Genomic DNA, 19417 nt, shown 5'->3' with positions numbered 1-19417 from the left:
GTCTCAGCCACAGGTCCTTACTTGGGTCTGAGCACACCCACTGATTGAAACAGTAGCTGACTCAACCATCTGTGTTTTCACTTCTGATTGTTCAATTTTGGCAAAGAATGAATAAAAGAAAGAAAGAACAGATGGAAAGATAACAAGACGAAAAGACAGAAAGATGGAAAGACGGAAAGATGAAAAGATGAAAAGATGAAAAGATGGGAAGATGGAAAGATGGAAAGACGGAATGAATCAATGAATGAATAAACAAATGAATGCATGAATTAATAATAAAATTAAATAAAAAATAAAATAAAATTTTAGTATTCAGTTCAGTATTCTGTCCAGTTCAGCATTCATTTCGGGTTCCAATGAATGATGATTGAGGGTTAAAATAAAAATTTTGAAAAGTTTTTGAAAAATAATGTTTTTTCATCACTTGTTGGTTTTTGAAAATTTTTGAAATATTGAATTTGAAACACCCACTGTGTTTGTCTCAACCAAAAGTCTCTACTTGGGAGTGAACACATTCATTGGTTGAAACAGTGTCTAACTCAACAGCTGGTGTTTTCTATTCTAATTGTTTGATTTTGGCTAGAAAGTGAAGTGGGTCTCTTGTTGGTTTTTTAAAAAATTTTGAAACATCGAATTTGAAACACCTGCTGAGTTTGCCTCAACCACAGGTCCATACTTGGGTCTGAAAACACCCACTGATTTGAATAGTCCCTGTCTGAACCACAGGTCCTTACTTGGGTCTGAAAACACCCATTGATTGAAACAGTGTCTGTCTCACCCACAAGTCCTTACTTGGATCTGAACGCTCCGACTGATTTAAACAGTGTCTGTCTCAACCACAGGATTCTTACTTGGCTCTGAGCACACCCACTGACTTAAACAGTGTCTGTCTCAACCACAGGGTTCTTACGTGGGTCTGAACACACCCACTAATTTAAATAGTGTCTGTCTCACCCACAGGTCCTTACTTGGGTCTGGACACACTCACTGATTTAAACAGTGTCTGTCTCAACCACAGGTCCTTACTTGGGTCTGAAAACACCCACTGATTGAAAATTTGGATTGTTTGATTTTTTGTTGGTTTTTTGAAATAATTGGAAATAATTATAAGTATTCAACAAAGTTAGGTACCTACGATAATTTTTGTTCAAATCATAATTATTTGATATTTTTATTTTATTTTTTAGATTCGACCTCTCAGTGCCCTCTAGCTCCTGTAGTGGAAAGCGAGCAATTTAATCCAAAAAATGAATAGATATTTGGACTCATTATCAGGTAAACTCGAATCAGTAAAAATCAACATATCACAACACGTACTATGTACCTACAAAATATTTTTTATAACTTTTCAAATTTTCTCTATTAAAAAAAAAACTCAGCTTTCAAAATGATGAAAAAACTCCTGAGGTTCCATTTTAAAAGTGAAAAAATAAAATTCTCCATAAAAGTGTGTGATTAATTTTTTTTTATAACAAAGAAACCTATTCAGCAGAAATTTTTTTGAACCGAACAAGTGTGAAAATAAATTACTTGAAACTTTCAAGTGCAAAATTGCATTTTTCGATTTTTGGTGAACTGTTGAAAATCAAATGTACACCAAAGGTTGGGAAAACTAAAACTTCATCAAATTGGTCCAGAAAATAGATATGCATTTGGTGGATAGGAATCCTACTTTTGACCTTTTATTATTGATATTTGATAGGAAACAGTTTCAAATCGTTTGAGCAATTCTAGAACCTCCAAACAATTTTTGAAAGTTTAAATTTTCACAAAATTTTACTCAACGAGTTGAAAAATTGAAATTTCTTTTTATATGCCCCAATTTTAGCATGTTATTGACTCAATTTGACGTTGTTTTAAAGCTGTGCTAGAGCCTCCATTTTGGAAACCGATTTTTAAAATTTATGGCACGTATGAAAATGCGCGATTGATGCTTGTTAGCGATGCCTTTGATCGATTACACACCATTTTTCCAAAATTTATTTCTACTCTCGCCCCGCTTTCTACAGCACCAGTGCATTCCAAAATATACCCCTAGTTTTAGAAGTGAATATATTTTTTGATGTTTTGACACGATTCACGCACAATATCGCCATAAAATTTTCAAGTGCGTCCTCTGTGGGAAAAATAATTTATCTTTGAAAAAAACACCATGCGACAAATGTACCTATGTAAAATATTTATCAAAACCACAGCTCTGCTCTCGAACCATAAATTTGCCCTTTTTTATTTTCCAGTCAAAGAGGAAAAAAAAAAACTAATTTAAACATCTCAAAAAATATCGAATTACGACTAATTAACACTAAATTAAAAATTATAAATTCAAAAAAATATCCAAAATTATAAGAACACGCGGCAAAAATCCCTCCACAGCACGTTCGTCATCATAGGAATAAATTTTCTTGAAATTAAACAAAGAGCATCTAAGAGATTTTATTGTCCCTGAACAAAAAGCTAACGGCTAAAATAATTATTCGAAATATCTTTGTTTAAATTCGAATTGCGTTGAATTGAAAATTAAGAAGTTAAACTTGGAATTTAATAAATACAAAACTCTCGCAACATTTCCCTTTTTTTTCTTACTTATTATAACGACAAAAAAATAAATAACCTGTTTAGTTCCAGCAACTCTTTCAACATTTTCTCTTTTATAGTATAAACTTTCCTCCAGAGAAACAACAGTCTCACAAAGTTGAAATATCAAAAATAATTATAACGGACTGAAATTAATTTTTCCTTTTGCCAAACCTAAGTTACTATGTATTTTCTCAAACAAGAAATATTTTGGTAATAAATTTTCATATAGTTTGGAACTTTTTATTGTGATTTTTTCTTATTGTTAGTAAGTAAATATGATTTATATATATTGAACAGCTATATTAAAGTATCCTAGCTATTAATTTATTTTTCATAATTTTAATATAAAAATTCAAGTTTTAATTATTTTTACGCTGAAACTTACAAGAAGGTATGCGGAACTGAGGTGTTCAAAAAGAAAAATAACGAGCTGGAGGAAATTAATGACGTGTCATCTTTGGGAAAGAGAAATTCACCGCTCAAAACTCATATCTTATTACACTTTAACAACCACAATGCAGTTATACCTTACACTCAATGAATTGATTATGTACCTACCAGTATGCACGCTGAATATAAACCCCAAATGTTACCTACCTATTCTAAACTGTTTCATAAGTTCGTTTTCCTGTAATACATAATCCAACATAATGCACCGTTGGTACTTATACCATTTAAATTAACTTGCGAAGAACTTTTATTTACTTCTACTTAATAATGGACAACAAATTATACGTACAAACTTCATTCGATGTTTTTAGTCGTGATCGATCGAAAAATTCCAGAAGTTATTCATTCACCGACATATCATTAAATCATGAATCATACATATACTTCCTGGAACGATTTTATTTTTCAAAGTACTTCGTGTAGTTATCTAAGGTAGAGTGGGGTAATTGCAAAAACGGGGTAATTGCAAAATTGTGACCTCATGCAAACAAATATAAATTTTCTGGTTGTGCCAACTAGGGGGTGTCGAAGCAACAAACTTTACCGACATATTCACCTGGTCACAACTCGCGGGGTTCAACTTGTCGTTCTGTGGCAAACACTTTTATCAAAGCATGTCGAAACCACTCATAAGTAAAGTGAGAGGTGTTTTTTCAAAAAATGGATGTGAAATAGAAAAAACTGTTGATTTATCTGGAATTTTCACGATTTAGGGTCATGAAGGATTAAAGTTTAAGGTAAGATATCGCAATTTGATTTTTTTTTTCATTTTGGCTGTAAATTGCGTTTTTGCAATTACCCCAGAAAAAATTGACTCGGGGTAATTGCAAAAACGATTTTTTTTCATTTTTGCACTTACCTACCACAAATATTTTTTTGCCCTAAATAGCTTGAAAATGGTTCGAAATTACAAAAAAAATAAACTTCCACAGTCACATGATGAGTTACACGTTAGAGAAGTGATTAACAGTTTTACTGAATTTTTAAATTATTGCTCCTTTTTAATGTTTTACGAATATATTTGACGAAAAATGTATTTTTATGACGAGTATTTTACATAAAAAACATCAGAAATGATCAATGTTGATTTTTAGTTCATTTTAGCGAGTTTTTAAAAAAATAATTTTTCAACATTTTTTTACTCCCCTAAAAATTTTTTTGGGAAGTGGAAAAGTTATCGAATTTTTTATCGAATCAAGACCACGAATACATCAAAAGTTAGCAAATGACACGTAGAATACAGTGAGTGTGTTGAAAATGCAAAAAAATGAAAAAATAAAAAAAATATCGCCCACTTTTGCATTTACCCCAACATGGGGAAAATGCAAAAGTCGATTTTTAAATTTTCAAATTGCAATTTTCTCCACGATTTGTGGACCAAATTGTACCAAAATTTCACCATTGATAGAGAACCCCCTGAAGTATAAGTGGTACAAATTTCAGCTTCATCCGTGTAATAGTCTTCTCACAGCGCCCTCTCAAAGTGTCACTAATCAAAAAGTGCTTTGCAATTACCCCACTCTACCTTACCTATTTAAAAACTTGGATATTTTCCAATCACATCCAAACTTTTGAGAAAATCACAACTAGCTTGAAAAAATGTAGAATTTAAATAGGAAATTTAAATACTCAAGATTTATTCATATTAAAGCCAAGTTCGTTCACTGCTCAAGGAAAAAATCCAGTTGAGCACTTCAGACATAGATATCACCGAAAGGACAAATCTTAATCCAATTTCAAAATCACGTACAAGTGAAGTACACGATTATTATTCAAAAGAGGCTATATTTAGTATGCAAAACATCCCAAACGTCTACTGCATTTGTTTTCAAGTAGCATTGATCCGAGTTCTCGTTCATAAAAAAAGTATTTGTGCCAAAAAAAAACCTCGAATAAGTAGGTACCTAAGCATTTAGACGGTGTAATCTGCAAAATTACTGCTTTCGAATTCAATTCGATGCATTTTTTCTTCCTATAAATTCGTACAATGAACAAAACCCTTTTGATGAGCGGAAATTTGCGATTTACTTGATTTTTTTTTTTTTAAACAACGGCATGCGTAAATTTCCTAAGGTCAATATCTTGGTGAAAATTTACCCACAGGGAAATTCCAACATTCGTTATAAAGTTTGCAAACTTGAAAATTCGTAGAAAGGTGAAAACTTCAACCACATTTGTATTAGGAATAAAAGCTCATTTGAAAAATTGGGTATAGGATTTTCAAGCAGAAAAATAGCTAGAAAAATATATGAAAATTTTTTTTTGAAACTTTCCAGAATTTTTTTTCAAAATTAGGTAAGTACTTGGATGTGAAATTTTTTGTTTTTAAAATCTTAGGTATTGATATTGAAATTGAATAAGTTTTCACGCCTAAATTATGATGGAAATCTTTACAATCAAAAATTAGGTACCGCGATGATAGCTGAAATTTTACGACTAAATTAGCATAACGAAGAGTAAACTGAGGGTTGTTTAAAAATGAACCGAGCTGTATAGGTACGTATATTATAGTTTTTCCTCGTCGGTGAGAATTGTGAAATTTAGGAAAAAATATATAAAATAACGCGGCTTTATTTTTCGTTTGAAATTAATTCAAGTTTGGATGGCATCGTGTATGGAGAACGCATCATTTTTTACAACCTTCATCATGTTTAGACATATAAAGGACACGACTATTTATCATATCGCCATTAAATACGCCGACACGACATCGTCTTACAAAAGTTTTGATTTAAGGACGCAGTTGTTTTTTATACGCTTTTCCACTTCTTTTTTTTTATCTAACCGAACACAAATGATAAATTCTATTCGTCCTTTATACCATAGAAAAATCCTGAATGGAAATCATAACTAAGCTTATACCTACACTCACTGGCAAATACAACAAGGTGGGAAAATAATTAACAAAAGAATTTTTTACAACATTCTCGATCGTTTCCTAAGAACAAATTTCATTTTAATTTTCGATTCAAGAGCACAGATATCGAAACGTAGACTCGTCGTTGTTGAAAATTTCATGAATGGATTTCAGGGTTTTTCCTGTACAAAAAAGTGCATTTCATTCTTACGTATTAAAGATAATCCGGTCTTCTCTTAATCATGAAGGCAGCCCTTAACCACATCAAAAACAATGTCTGGGGTTAGGTACCTATATACTTTATAGGTTTCAAAGATTTAAAAAGTTCCTTGTATAACTTTTTCCTAAGGTTAACAATAGTTTACCAGCTTCGAACAACTTTACAAATTCTCCCCGGTAATTTATTTCGATAGTGAGATTCGTTCGTTGTTCCTTCACCTATTCATTTTAACAAATTAACGACTACCTTTTTTTCTTCTTTTTTTTTCGAGTGTACGGTTTTGAAACTATGTATAGGTGAATAAATTTACACCGAGTTTAGTGTTTCGTTTGTGGTTCATCCTTTACGCGAGGATACTTTATAAAGGAGTTATTTTATAGGATTTAACTAATGATCTCCAAATAGGTATAATATATGTTCAATATACTCAAACACCTAACAGGTCAGTAGGGCTATATATCACTTTAATGCCGCATATTGATCACAAATGCAGATCTGGGATAGGCGTATCAACATTTACAATAAATAATTTCTCCCTTCGTATTACAGAACATTCGCTTCGCTTTTTGTTCTAATATAATGCTTCCATAGTAGTCAATAGGTACCTATGTATAATTGTATACGTGTATCTCATATTCAAAATAGGTAACGAAATTATTTCTCAAGCAACCAATCAGATCAAATGAGATAACTATAGATACGTAAGTTAAGTACTCACTTATAGGTACGTACCTATACATATACGTCTAAAGAGAAAATAAAACAGCAACAATGTTAGTTTGCGAAAAAAATCAAAATTCTATCAAATTAAATTGGTGGAAAACTGGAATGTGATTAATTTTTTATCTCACAAAACGATTTATGATAGTTTCAAGGTGTTTTAGAACCTCCAGTGGAGTTCTGAATTATCCAATTTTCAATAAATTTCGCAGAAAAAAAATGAATCAATGAGAATTGAAAGGGCGATCCAGTCACATTTTGGCACTTTTCAGAAAACACAAAAACTGATTTATTTAAAAACCAACAAATAATTTTGAGGAACACACTTTTGGCCATTGAAAGAGGATTTCACGCAATTTTCAAAAATTTACTGGAGGCTCCAGTAATTTTCAAAAAGTTGCTGGAGGCTCCAAAAACGACTTGAAATCCACCTTGAATTTCGGCTTTCTAACTCCATTTTTGATGAAATTTTGTGGGAATTTCGAGTTTAAAAAATCTGCTGGAGGCTCCAGAACTGCTCAAAATGATATGATTTGAAACAGTTTCCAATCGATTTGGCAGGTCGAAAATAGGGTATATCCCAAATTTCAGCTTTTTTGGTCAATTTGGTAAAATTTTGAGTTTTTCCCTGATTTTTACCCTAAATTTGATTTTTAAAAATTCATCAAAAATCGAAAAAGGCATTTTAGCACTTGAAATCTTTACAAATGACCGCCATTTTGTAAGTAGGGCCACTTTTTTTTAAAGACAAGGGCTAGAAATGTTCCTTAGGACTCCCCCATAAAAAAAAATGTTGTCCCGGAGAATCGACGGGGGAGGGGGGGGGGTACAATAGATTCTTATGCGGGTCCCTCGACCACTATTTTCAGTAGCTACAAAAAAACGTTTAAGAGTCAGAAATGATACTTTTTGAAGTTGTTTGTTATTTTTTCGTAGTAAGGTACAATAAATTTTCCAAGACATTCGCCGAATTTCAATTTTTTGAAAAAGTTTAATTTTTATACATCCCCTCAACTTGCTCGTGCGATGTTACCAAACAAAACCTTCCCAGATGTTTCGCGCAAATCTGACCACGCTAGTCAATCTGCCGTGCTTCAGTATGGTACACAAATATCCGTGAGAAAGTGAAAAGTGCCAAAATGTGACTAGATCTCTTTCAGTTCTCACCGATTCAAATGGTCCGAAAGAAATTCAACTCCTACAAACTGAGGCATTTGGGGTGGGAGAGGTCAGTTTTAATCGGAAAAGGTTAGGTACTTGGAAACGATGCAACTTGGTACCTACCTATGGTTTTAATTTTTTCTAACTCCGGTATATCTAACCAAAATTTCGACTCTCCAAATTGATTTTTCGATTGTTAGTCAATTTTTAATAATCCAAAATTGGCTATATTCGGCGACAATGCCTTAAAAAAAAGTGTACCTGTAAGGAGGAGTTATGTCTTGACTGCCGTCTGCCTTGGGTGATGCAGGTAACCCTCTTCACCTGAGGTAGTCCCTACTGTACTCGTTCACCAGAGGGGAAGGAAAACTAGTTCCAAAAGAGGGGAAACGTGGTAACTTCTGACGATCGATGGTACGACCATGGAGCGTCTTCGCTGTAAAATCACTTGGATGTAGTATCTCGAGCCCGCTACATCTCTGTCACTCGGCAAACATTGTACTTATGGCTGACGAGCCACTCTTCGGTTAATTAGTAGTGCCCACTCAAAGATGGTTAAATTGATTGTATATGAACTTGTGATCCCATTATGCTGTTGCGTTCGCGAGGTACCACAGGGCATTTATCCTAGATTCCGGACATGGGTAAGTGTCTCTAGTTTAAAGTGTACTTTCTTAACGTGTCCCCTAAACAGGCCTTAGTATTAGGAGAGCCTAAAGGTGTAGGGTGAAGTGTACAGTGTTTTGAGGTACTTGTGCCTCCTTTGCTCATCCTTTATGAGTACAACGTCGAGTATATCCTCGGGTATATCGACTAATTCATAAGGGATGTTAAGTTTAACTACTTATTGACAGTCTTCGACTCATGATCTGCTCATCACCGTGTGATGTAAGACTAGACCTAAGACCCCCTAGTCTAATAACCTTACTAAGTACCCAGTCTTCATATACTCTGTTTGGCTTACATTGTAGGGATATTTGTGTAAATATATTATTTAAACAAATCATCTCATATCTGTTTTTCTTTTTATTCACGTAAAAATGGACACATTATGTGATAATGTCATTAGATGATTCGTGTTACTAAGTGTACTCTGAGCTAGCTGGTTAAAGAGAAATGTTCACTCTCTAGGGAATATTTCTATCCTCCCCCCCCCCCAAGGTATATCATTCGATAATAACCACCACACTTAATAATTACCGATTACCTTTTAACATACCTTCTTTTTAAAATGTATCAAGAGGCTTTGAATGGTTTGAAATCACCTACAATGGACTCTCATAATGTTGTTGAGTTGTTTCCTTTTCCCATCAGTGCCAAATTTCGTAAACCATTGTAGCGATTTGAGAGATAAAATTCGCTATTTAATTTCATTTGGTAAATTTTTTTTGGAAAATTGAAACTTCAAAAATCTGTTACTGTTGGATTCCCCAGAACTACTCAAACTGGTTGGTAATCATTTCCCATCTATTTGATAGTTCAAAATCTTTATTTCATTTTTTTACATTTTTGACTCCAAAGTTGATTTTAAAAAATTCACAAAAATGAAAAATACACTTTCGCAATTGAATTTTTGTCTAGTGATATAGATACTCGAGTGTTGTTTTGTTCGGTTCAACATTTTTCTGTTGGTTAGACATCAAATCGCGCGATTTTAAATTTCATGAAATTTTTAGTATTCTCTTATAAGGCCATAGTGGTATCAAAATTGAACCATGAAACGAGGTTGCAGTGGGAACATGATCACAAACGATTTTATTTTGATTTTTTATACTTACTACGAATTTATAGCTCATTATTTTTCAGTTCGAGTACCTACTCGTATAGGTATTTAAAACTTCAAGCTCCTGAACGACCTACAAATTCTTGATTGAGAAAGATAAATTTTTTGTGTAGGTACAATTCTGCGAGTTTCCAGGTCCCATTAAAAAAAATGAATGAACCAAAACCAATGGTATAGTAACCGAGAGGTGTCTCTGTGAGTAATGAATAAGTTTTTAGTATCTATTAAAAATCTTATGACGGACATGAACCACCGAAAATAAAATTTAAGCTTGTTTGACAAGTCATTTCGTTTAAATAGGATATAAAAAAATTTCACGTTTAAAAATGATCAACTCTCCTTAAATACCTAAATCTGTTGCGTTACGATATACTTACTCGAATTGAGTTAGATAGATACCTTCGTACCTATACGTATAATTTACTCGTCTCATAAGTACAATAAAACTACACCAAAACACCTCAATCAGGTCGGTAATTGAAAAACCAATATCGAGAGCAACAGTAAAATAATCGTAACATTTTCGCCAAATCCTAACGCGCGTACAAATTGTATAGCGAATAATAATATAATCTTTAATGGCTTTGTTTGTGTTGTTATTATTTTGAAATCTACAACAAAGGAATGTTATTATAAGTTTGAATGGGCACGAAATTAACAAAGTCACCATTCGCCAACTTAATGTTCAATACTTCACAATTTGCAGAAATGAAAACGGGTTTCAAAACGACTACTACGCCATCCAACGTTACAAGGTATTAAAGAAATGCCATGAAGTTCAACTTTCTCCGAGTTTAGTTCAATATTAACAACCTTTATAAGCGTAATATAAAGCTTGTAATGTCATAACCAAAATTTCCAACAACTCTGCTGTACAAAGCGTGAAGCTGACAACTTTCAACTAATTAAGTACCTAATGCGAAAATTTATAGCACCTGAATTACCTACGTGGTATAGTTTATTGAAATTATGACGAAATTTACTTCGTCGAAAGTCTACCATACCTATCTGTTTAGCGATCTTTTCAAGGTATATTATACTACCTGAATAGAAAATCCAAGTTTAAACGTGATGTAGGTATACAAATACGTAGGTACCTAAGAAATAGTGTATTTAATTTCTGTAAAACTCGTATTGATTAATGAGATTTCATCCCCGTCAGTTAACGCCTTTAATTTTTATATAATTTGTTTAGAAAATCGTGTCATCGTCAAAAAATTCTTTTATTTTTATATTGAAGAGGCACCATCTGCGAGTTTCAACCTACGTAGGTAAGGTACCTATCTACCTACACCTACCTATGTATTAAAACCCTCGAGGTAATTTCCGTGTTTCATTAAAACAACGCTAAACAGGATAAGGTAAGCGTTTCAAATAGTTAATCCTTAATCCTCAGGTATACTAGCGGTTTTTCAACTTAATATACTAATTAACTCGAAACGAATGCGAAATTCAAATTAAATGATTTACGTTTTACAATATCCACGCTTCAATATTAGCATACATATTAACACACCGAGAGTAGATAGGTAAGTACAGTAGGTACTCGCAGCATTATATATTGTAGCACAATGTACCAATGTAACCGTGTACATGGTTTAACACAGTAGATAGGTACTTCAATCATATGACCACGGGATCATGGCGAAAATACAGTCTAAAACCCTTTTAACTTTCAACCTGCAAGTTTCAAAGATTTAGAGTTTGCCCAGTACCTAAAAGGTATAAAGTCAGCAAAGCATACAACTGTGTAAAGACTTTCACTGCAACAAGATATAGGTACAATTGCCGTGTTCATTCTAATTTCAACGCTGTCCGAAAACTTAACGTATTCGCCATTCCGACATTTTGCCCGAAATTTCACGCTAATCCATAACACGGCTACATATTTGAAATTCATTATCGCCATAGTCTTTATTAATCTTCTGGTTTGATAATGAACGGATGCGTATACACTACACGCAACCCTTAGATTTGCCACGCCACGCCATTCAATTTCTCATTTATAAGATCCTTCGGGAAATCCCACCTGTACCTATCTATACCAACCTACTCTATCTACCTACACAATATTCAACACCTATTATAATTATCTGTCAACCAAACAAGCTTTGATAAATAATTCCGTCAAAACCGTTTAGATAGGTAGAGATACGTAGGGTACGCCATCAACGATACGAACGATAGGTGAAAAAACAAATCTCAAATCCGCCTCAAGTATTAGACTCCAATATGTAATAATGCAGCAACTAGATATAACCAGCTTAATGACAATAATTCTCGTGCGAATCGCACTGAAAAATGAAAGTTACAGTCGATGTAAATTAAGCTGTAAAGTTGACGTCTCGTCTCGGAAATTCCTCGAAAATTTTGCGCCGTCGTCTCTTCCAATTATTGATTTTCTTTTTTATTTCAGATTGTTAAAATATTTATAGAAGCCTTTTAGCCCGACAGCAAATTCCTCGAAGAGTGAAATTTTCAGAATAGTTTTCCTAAACAGGTTTTCCAAGTTATTTTCTCACCTCGTCGTCGTGGGTTATTTTTTAACAACAATTTTCTACTTTAGGAATGAATTTATGTCGTGGGCTTGCTTTTGAAATGAAAAACGACTCGACATTCCATATTCTCCGCAGAATTTCTAATAATGTTGATCATACAATGATTTCCTCGAGGAGCATGCGAGAAAGTAAACAAACGACATGATAAATGCATGCCACCAGCTCACATTGCAGCAGCAAGGTCGTCTCATGAATTCAATTCACAAAATCAAATCGTGCGAAATGGAAATTTTTTAAAGGATTTCGACCAAATTCTATATAGCAAAATTGTAATTCTTTTTGCACATTTTTTTCATCAGATGTGATTATTTTTCCAATTAAAAAAAAAGTTGCTACTCCATATCGGGAAAAATCGAAGATTTCTTATTTTGCTGAAATTGCAATAGATATTATTTTCTTTGATGTATTTCGGGTTGATATTTTTCTAGACATGAATTTTAGTCATGCAGGTTATCCGAGTGGGGGGGGGGGGTAGGGGTTCTTCAAAAGGTGCAATTCAGCTGATGTATTGTGATAAAAAAATTTTCGACCAGGATTGACTACTTGAGAAGTGGAAAAATGTAAAAAAATTAGTTGTAATGACCAGAAAAGTGCAATTCACAACAGAAAATCACCTGAGAATTTTTATGTCTTTTTTTTTTTTTTTTTTTTTTTGATTGGATATCTCAAGATTGGCAACAAAGTTTTGGACAGAACAGCAAAAAATTGGGAGAACATTTAAAAAATACACCAGATCAAAATTCAGATGGTCGATTCCACTTTTAGATTTTTGGTGAATTAAATTCAAACGTGATGGCCTATTTTCCTTTATTAAAAAAAATCAAAATCTGATAAAAATGAGATAAACAAAATGAAATTAAATTTTGTACACACTCTATTTTCAACATTTCGAGTTGATTGATAGTGATTCTAAGCGTTTTTGAAGCCCCAGAAGTCTTTGAAATTTCTCATTCTTGGAAAAATGGTGATAAAAAAGCCAAAATGAAATTTAACACTTTATCTGAACTGAAAAATCCAAAAATGTTCGAGGGAGTTCTAAAATGATTTCATTTCAAACCTTTTTGTAGGTAATGATTTATTTAAAATAGGAAAATCCAAAATTTGCTGGAAATTCTAACTGGGCTCCAAACTATCGCTAATGAAGCTGAGAAGTAAAAAATAGGGTACCTAAGTTGCATGAACCAAATTTCAGCCTTGTTACCTAAATTTTAATAGGTAGGTAGGTACCTACATTTTTTTTTCGTTTTTAGAAAATGAAAATCGGGTCTATAAATTTTCAAAAATTCGCCAAAAGTTTAAAACAGGAATTGAATTTGTGAATTTTGACCCATCTGATTTTTGGACCTTTTAACACTGTTTGAGGTTATAGAAGGAACAAAATGTAAGAAAGTGGTAGGTAGGTAGGTAGGTACCTATGCGTGTTTAGCATTTTTAAATGTCAATCGTCAACCTCATGTGCGTCAAATGTTCAATTTCTTTGGTTTTTCTTCATCAAATTTTGGTTCGATTTGGAAGACCGAGGAGCTGTTCACTCAACTTTGGTTTCAACGAAGTTCTTTAGTAGGTATGCCTAGAATGACCAAACAACTGAAAAAATTGTCGTTCAGAAAAAAAGAAAATCCAGGGCTAAAATGGCTAACAAAAATGCAACATCTTCGTGGTTTGAATTTTTTGCTTTTCTATAGGTATACTTTGCAAGTACGGCCACCACTTTCATCCCTCTACTTACCCCTCTTATTCCATTCTTGACTTTTCTATATTTACACGTGTAGCGATTCGAGGGCTAATGAAAATAAGTTCGAATGTCACTAAAAAATTGTCGTTTGTCGACACTCATTTTTCGCAGCAAAATGAAAATACATCAGATAATCCATGCGAGTACTTATATAAATGATTTGTAAATAGATATAAATCGTTCTATCTATACTACATATCTACAAATAGGGAAATTCATCTAGAGTTATAGCGCATGAAAAATAAGTTATGATTTTGGCGAGTAGCAAGATAGCGCATCGACATGGTTGTAATTTCGTTTTAAATTAATTTAATTCCAGAATTGAAAGGTTTATATGAAAAATTATGCCGTCTGGAATTTTTTTCTGTCGTTAGCGACGTTTACTGTACAGACGAACCAAATAAATGGTTCTTTTTTTCTGTAGAGAAAATTTAATACCGCGTGCAATGCAATGTGAAGTAATATATTCTTATATTTATTGCTTATAATTTTAGCATGGTTGTGAAAAGGAAAAAAAAAGTCATTTTAAACGTTTCCTATATATTTGCAAACTTCCCGTTATTTTATATGGGTTGCATTTTAGCGGTAATAAAATCGTTAAATTTGTGTCAGGATAAGAACGTTAAATCATGTGTAACAAGAGGCAATATATTACATTCAAAGTGGCAAAAAGAATAAAAAAAAGAAAATAAAAGCAAAGTGAAATTTCAAGTCATACGTGAAAGGAACACGTGTTATTCTTTTCTCCATCTATTCCGAGCGTCTGGTTCTTAACGAAAGAAAGTTTCCCCAAATCTATATAGGATTTGTAGAAAAAGCCAACAAATAATAATACTCGGGCAGTTATTTCGCCTGCAATGGTTCTTACGAGCAACATAATGCTGTTTTTAGAAAATGGCCTTTCACATATTATTGACAGAATCGCACTCACACATTCATATTATCCTACGCCGAAGAAAACGTGATTTCGACCAACACTAAGGGGTTTTTAGATACCTTTTCATATTGGTCGGAAGGAAAAAACGTAACCAAGAATCCGGTGAAAAAGTGATACGACTATAGGCACGTAAATGGCGAAGTCGAACACTGACGATAAACTGTTTCTTTGGTCGTTATACAAGCATAACGTTTCGCTTTATATAGTTTAATTTTCATATGTGCACGATGCTCCAAGCATTTGACTGTTTGTATAGTTGTTGTATGTACTATTTTGTGTATGAAAAAATGAAAAAATTTTCGTATATATATAACTGACACGACACATGTGATGAATGTTGCAAACACCCAGCTTTGTAGTCGTTTTCTCTTCAAACCATAATAGTGGCGAATGTTAAATTTCAAAGAAATACGTAGTGCCAACCGAGACAAATGTAGGTTTTTAGCGGTTGTTAAATTTTGTGTTCTGTTGAACTTCTCCCTTACAAAACGTGAACTCGTAATGTATGTGTTGGTGCGAAATACATTATGTATATGGTAGATACGCGTTTAGGTATTGTAACATTTGTATTTAGAGCTATTAGGTACTGTACTACTTATATCCTTGCCCTACGGCGTAGTATGGTGTCACGGTTAATCGAAATTTATGTACGAAATTCTAATCGATTAATAATTATCGCGAAGTTTCGTTAATTGGTAAATCACCAAGTTATTTGGTGTTGAAATTTAATTAAAATTTACCATTTAATTTATAATTTATGTACCTACTTGCCACGTCGACATAACATTTTCATTATTTCTAATTCACCAATATTCATCGTTGATTAGAAAAGAAAACCGATGCGAGGGAAAAGTCACTTTGATTTTTTTCCAATTCGTCAATCTCCAACTTTTAGAAAATCAATCAACGAAATTAAGAACTGGTGCAATAAATGAGATTGCTCTGCTATATGCTATATGATTACGTAACTTCGAAAAGAGTGTAAGAAATGGCCTAGAAATGAGGAAATTCTCTCGTTTGAAATCTATGTCGGTGCCAGCTAGATTTTTAGGGTGAAGAAGAAGGAAAGGCGATCACAGTCGAATGTTTTGCTTTCCTCTTCCAACAAAATTAACTTAATTCGTGGTGAAGTGTTACCTATTTTCAACTAAATCACAGCTTTTAATTTCACATCGAAAGTCCAATTTTGAACTTTTCAAATTTTAAATGCCGATTTTGAAGCTTCAATCTATATCTTTATAAATCTTCGTAAAAAGATTCTTTTCAAGTTTAATCATTCTTGAAATACGTAGGTATATAGGTATGAGCTTTCAAATTCTTCCTCATCCTCAAACTGAGGGAATATTTTGAAGTGCAGTGGTGCCAATTTTTTGCCCATTATTGCCAATTTCAAAAAATCTAGAAAAATAGCCAAAAACTTATGAAATTTTTTCGATTTCTTGAAATTAGTAGGTAGGATAGTAATCACAAAAAAATTTCAACTGCTGCGTTCCAAAATATTTCCCCAGTTTCAGGAATGATATCTTTCAATATTTCGGCATAATTAAGGCGAAAATATCTGCAAAAAAATTTCAAAACACGAATTTATTCAAAAACCCCTAAAAGTAGACTTATAGCATAGATCGACGCAGAATCTCAAATGCTTTAATTTGGAACCGAACCATTTTTTCCAAAACAAGTTAGGTAAGGTAGCGACAGGAGCAAAAAAACCTCGTTTTAAAAAAAATGCCTCCTCTTTGAGGGCTCATTTTCCTCCTCCAGGGGCATTCCTCCTGAGCAAAAAGTGTTTCTGAGTAAGTTTCAACTCAAAATGAAGATCTCTGCTGAATTTTGTCAAAATCCTTCGACGTTTTTGGGGACTATCACGTAATCGCTGAAATGAAAAAGTCTCTCCACCTCTATATTTTAATGTCTGAGGGTATTGGAGGCAAACTGAAAATATTTTCATTAAAGTTTAAAAAAAATTGATGCATAACATAAGGTCAACTGGCAATACTTGATCGAATATGGCTCTATCGATAAAATCTCAGTAAAATGCGTCCTCCTGGCGCAGAACCCCCCTCTGTCTATAGTGCTTTTTGAAATGTGCCAATCTAAAAATTGTTATCTGGGTTTTCTAAAACAATGCACAAGCGTAATGCTAGTGATCCGGTGGCTTGGAGGGAGGGGGTAAGCCCTAAATAAACGCAGTGTTGCATTATTACCTGAGCTGGGATTCTCATGACAAAAAATCCGTGTTTTATGCACATAAAATAGGTATTACGTCTTTGAAGTCCAAAATAAGTCCAAACTATAACTCCAAACGCATTAGAAATCTTCATCAATTTCTCATATCTATTTGACTTATCTACCCAGCTCTGAAATAATTGTCTCACGCAAAAATAAATCCAAGCCACAAAAATAAAATTATTCAAAGCGCAAACAAAAATTTTAAAATCGATAATTTTCATCGTTGTGTTTTTACAACACATCCCACGAAATTTTTTGTCCAATTCAGTGAAGCGTATACCTACTTGACTGGTCGAGGTAACGAAACAAGCGAAATTTCATTTCACGACGGATAAAATTTCTCTAGAAAATTTCAACCAGTAAAAAAAAATAATTCAAAATGAAATGTTTTGATAGACGTGGGAAGTTATCAAAACTAAAACATAACCAGTGTTCGGTTTCATAATTTTATGAAACCACAATTTTTTTTTCAATGTCAGAGTAAATAATTCATCAGCTTTGATTCTCTAGCAATTGTATTGATGAAAAATTTCTCTGCAGTCTACGCAAAACTTGATTTTTCGTCCTTACATTTGTACTTACCATAATCGAAGTACGAATAAAAATACTTACGTATGAAAATCAAATGCGGGAAAAACCTTGATCATTAGGTACATCATTAAAATAGGTAATCTAAAACATTAATTCAGCACGTAATACTAAAAAAATACGAAAACTATTTGCGCAGGATAACATCCTTCCATATTCAATGAATTATAACGCTGATATGAAACTGCACCATGGACGGCGAGCACAGAATTATTCTAAACGTTGGCGGAATTAGATATGAAACGTATAAAGCAACGTTGAAAAAGATACCAGCAACTAGACTATCAAGACTTACCGAAGCATTGGCCAATTACGATCCTATACTAAATGAGTACTTTTTCGATAGACATCCAGGAGTGTTCGCTCAAATATTAAATTATTACAGGTACGTACTCGTAATTTAATATACGTCTTGATACAATTTTTATAATCTCAAATAAACACATATGTATACCTATGCGCAACTAGGTACATTCAAGTACACAGTCATGTATGCAGCTTACGTAAATACAAAATGTGTTGCACTATAAATTAAATGGATACGAATAGTCGAATACGTAGATATTTACATTTGTAGATTTTTTTCATTGCGGAATTTTCAGCGAAAAAAAAATGAATAGAAATTTTTTTCCCAACAACTTAGGTATAGGAACTCACATACACATAGTCAAGAGCACAATTTCATCCTAATGTATCGAGAATAATTTTAGCTTTAGGTGGATGTCTGAAAAATTTCAATTTATAACTAGCAAATAAATTGTGAAGCTCTGCTTCATACATCCTCATCTTCTCCATAAGTAAACTTATGTAGCTAAAGCGACGCTTTTTATACATCGTATTTTTATGGCATTGAAACTTTTACCAAAATTCTATTTATGTGACAGTATGTTGAACATGCAGCGTTCCCATTCTGCATTTTCCCCCTTTTTTTATTGCAATAAATCTCTAAATTAAACCAAATAGAAAGGGATGAAAACTAAACAATTTATATAAGTAGAGGAACACGCGGTTTGAAAAGTTTTTCTGGTCAGTGAAAAATCACATCAACGTTTAAGTTACCTACCTTTATAAATATAGGGATGAAGTTGCAATCATGGTACGTTTAATCATTATAGTCAACCTATAGAAATAAAATGGAGAAGTAATCTAGGTTCATTTAATATTTATACATTTTTATCAGTATAAAACGAGGTAAATATCAACACCAATGAGAGGGAAAAACGCTGAGAAATAAACGGTACGTTGAAATGAAAAAAAAAAAAAAAAATCGTGGTCTTTTTTCACCTAAGGGAATGTAGCTTGAATGACAGAAAATCGAATTACGTCTTGAAAATTTTCTTGGAAATAGAACCATGTAAGAAGATTTAAAAACACAGGATAGTTGTTCATGACGCGACATTAAACTTAAAAAAAAAAAAAAACAAAAACAAAAAAAAACAGGGTGATACAGAGAGCTTGAAATACGAAACCAAAAGCTTTTATCCTTTTTATCTTTTTTGCAGGGAAGTATTTTCAATTCTGTTTTGAAATTGTTTTTTTTTTAAACCCGCGAAGAAAACAAGCTTTTCAGACTCTCTCTTACCCAACCCCCTCCCTGGTGAG

General features: G+C 33.0%; 1 protein-coding gene across 6 annotated transcripts in view; it reads left to right on the top strand.

The window, feature by feature from the left end:
- Window positions 1-19417, top strand: part of LOC135842100 (potassium voltage-gated channel protein Shaw-like) — a 137208-nt gene that overhangs the window by 64410 nt on the left and 53381 nt on the right. For 5 of the 6 annotated variants that reach the window (XM_065359446.1, XM_065359449.1, XM_065359444.1 and 2 more), the window contains 2 exons: window positions 1188-1275; window positions 17955-18200. In XM_065359446.1, the coding sequence (XP_065215518.1) occupies window positions 18007-18200 (194 nt within the window). In that variant the 5' untranslated portion in view covers window positions 1188-1275; window positions 17955-18006. The remainder of the gene's footprint in view (window positions 1-1187; window positions 1276-17954; window positions 18201-19417) is intronic. The other variant, XM_065359447.1, reaches the window with a different exon arrangement.

The sequence above is a fragment of the Planococcus citri genome, chromosome 3 (assembly GCF_950023065.1).
Source record: "Planococcus citri chromosome 3, ihPlaCitr1.1, whole genome shotgun sequence".
Classification (NCBI taxonomy): domain Eukaryota; kingdom Metazoa; phylum Arthropoda; class Insecta; order Hemiptera; family Pseudococcidae; genus Planococcus; species Planococcus citri.
This window is presented reverse-complemented; position numbering and strand designations above follow the sequence as displayed.